The sequence below is a fragment of the Lynx rufus genome, unplaced genomic scaffold (genome assembly GCF_022079265.1).
Source record: "Lynx rufus isolate CCGP_SWC_20201006 ecotype Redwood Valley unplaced genomic scaffold, mLynRuf1.p SCAF_6, whole genome shotgun sequence".
Classification (NCBI taxonomy): domain Eukaryota; kingdom Metazoa; phylum Chordata; class Mammalia; order Carnivora; family Felidae; genus Lynx; species Lynx rufus.
Window position 1 is genome coordinate 143910179 of NW_025814878.1, and position 2087 is coordinate 143912265.

The 2087-nt window shown below is 43.9% G+C and overlaps 1 protein-coding gene across 1 annotated transcript; it reads right to left on the minus strand.

Moving 5' to 3' along the window:
* Positions 1-497: 497 nt before the first annotated feature.
* On the minus strand, positions 498-1451 carry LOC124528432 (putative olfactory receptor 2B8). Its single transcript, XM_047102053.1, is given in 1 exon segment — positions 498-1451. A coding segment is annotated over 1 exon segment (954 nt).
* Between the last annotated feature and the right edge of the window lie 636 nt (positions 1452-2087).

Genomic DNA, 2087 nt, shown 5'->3' on the forward strand with positions numbered 1-2087 from the left:
CCTAATCATACTCTGGGCTAGCTGCTCAGATCCTACTTGGTATTGTCCCTCTCTTTGGCTCTCTCTGCCTGTCGCTCACTTCTGTTCTCTGTCTCTCTCTCTCTCTCTCAAAATAAATAAACATTAAAACAAATTTAATACATAATTGTTTCTGACACTGTATTGGTGTTACATATTCTTATTGGCTGTGTTTTTATCATATGTGTGTAGATGTCTGTTTGCAATTAGGAAAGAAATAGTGCTCCCAAAAGGGAGTGAAATAACAAAATCTTGTGGAGGTTTTTGAAAAAATAATATGACACAGATGCTCTAAATCAGAATCTCTGGAGGCTGCAATGAATCCATGAACTCAGAGTTTGAACACTCACTTGCACGAAAGAAGGAGATAAGAAAATCCCCTTGAGAGTCGTCAGGGGAAATGTTGGATGACACGTGCAGGACAAAAAGCAGAAAGACTCTGAACTCAAATTCTTCCATCAGAGGGTCTTGCCCCCCAGTCATCTGGAGTCATAGCCCCCACAGAACACCTTCCTCATTGCTCCCGTCACATCCCTGTTCCGCAGAGTATATATGAAGGGGTTGACCATGGGGGTGACAATGGTGTAGAAGAGAGAAATGAACTTGCCCTGATCTTGGGAGTAGTTGTTGCTGGGCTGCAGGTAAGCATAGATGGCCGTGCCGTAGAACAGGGACACCACCGTGAGGTGGGACCCACATGTCCCAAAAGCTTTCCTCTGTCCAGCAGCTGACTTTATTCTTAACACTGCCCTGACGATTCGACCATAGGACAACGTGATTAATGCCACAGGTATGAGAAGAATGATCACACTGACAAAGAAGAGCTCAGACTCATTCACATTGGTGTCAACACAGGCAAGCTTGAGCAGTGGGGGGACCTCACAAAAGAAGTGATCTATTTTATTTCTCCCACAAAGTGGTACATAGAAGGTGAGCACCGTCTGCAACGAGGAGTTGGCAAAACCAATGAACCACGATGCAGAAGCCATCAGGGCACAGAGACGGGGGTGCATGATCACTGTGTAGTGCAGGGGCCTGCAGACGGCTGCATAGCGGTCAAATGCCATCACCCCTAACAGAATGCATTCTGTGGATCCCAACCCTAGAGAGACGAAGAGCTGAGCTACACAGCCGCCGAAGGAGATAGACTTGTCTGGTCCCCTGAGATGAACCAGCAGCTGAGGAACAGTGCTGGTCGTGTAACACAGGTCCAGAAAGCTTAGGTTGGACAGGAAAAAGTACATGGGAGTCTGCAGGTGTGGGTCCAGGCGGGACAACGCAATGATGCTTGTGTTTCCCAGCAGGGTGAGCAGATAGAAGATCAGAAGAACCACAAAGAGGACTCGCTCCAGCTGAGGCCGGTCAGAGAAACCCAGCAGGATAAAGCCCGTGAAAGAACTCCCATTTTTCGGGTCCATCCTTTCTTACCACATGTTTCCTGTCAAGATCAAGTATTTAGCAATTTTTAAAAGAAATCTTCAAAAAGAAAACAACTTGGTAGGGGGTTGAAATGATCTTATGAAAAGACAAGGGCATGGAATTTATCAGCAATAACGTGAATAAATGATGTACTCCCTGACATTGACATAGCTTATACCAATATAGTTTCACATTATCACCAAAAGTTAATTATTAATATTTAATATGAGAAAAGTGAAATAATGGACATTTTGTTTGCATCAGTCAAAGGAATATAAGGTATTCCTTATATTGTATATATGATATGTATCAGTCTGCACTTACTAGAACTTGAAGTACTGTAAAAATGTGTGTACATTCCAAACTTAAAGTTCTATAAAATGTATAAGGGAAAAGAGAAAGAGCTCAGAAAGAATCAGAAAGAGATGCAGAGCGAAGGAGAGATGTTATTATAAATATGTGTCTCCTGATTCTACACAACTGGATTTGCACACACCTCGCATGTAGTGAAATATAATAATGGGGGCATGTAAGTGGCTCAGTGGGTTAAGCAGTCGACTGTTGATTTCACCTGAGGCCATGATCTCATGCAGCATGGGTTTGATCCCCGTGTCGGGCTCCTTGATGACAGCCCTGAGCCTGCTTGAGAT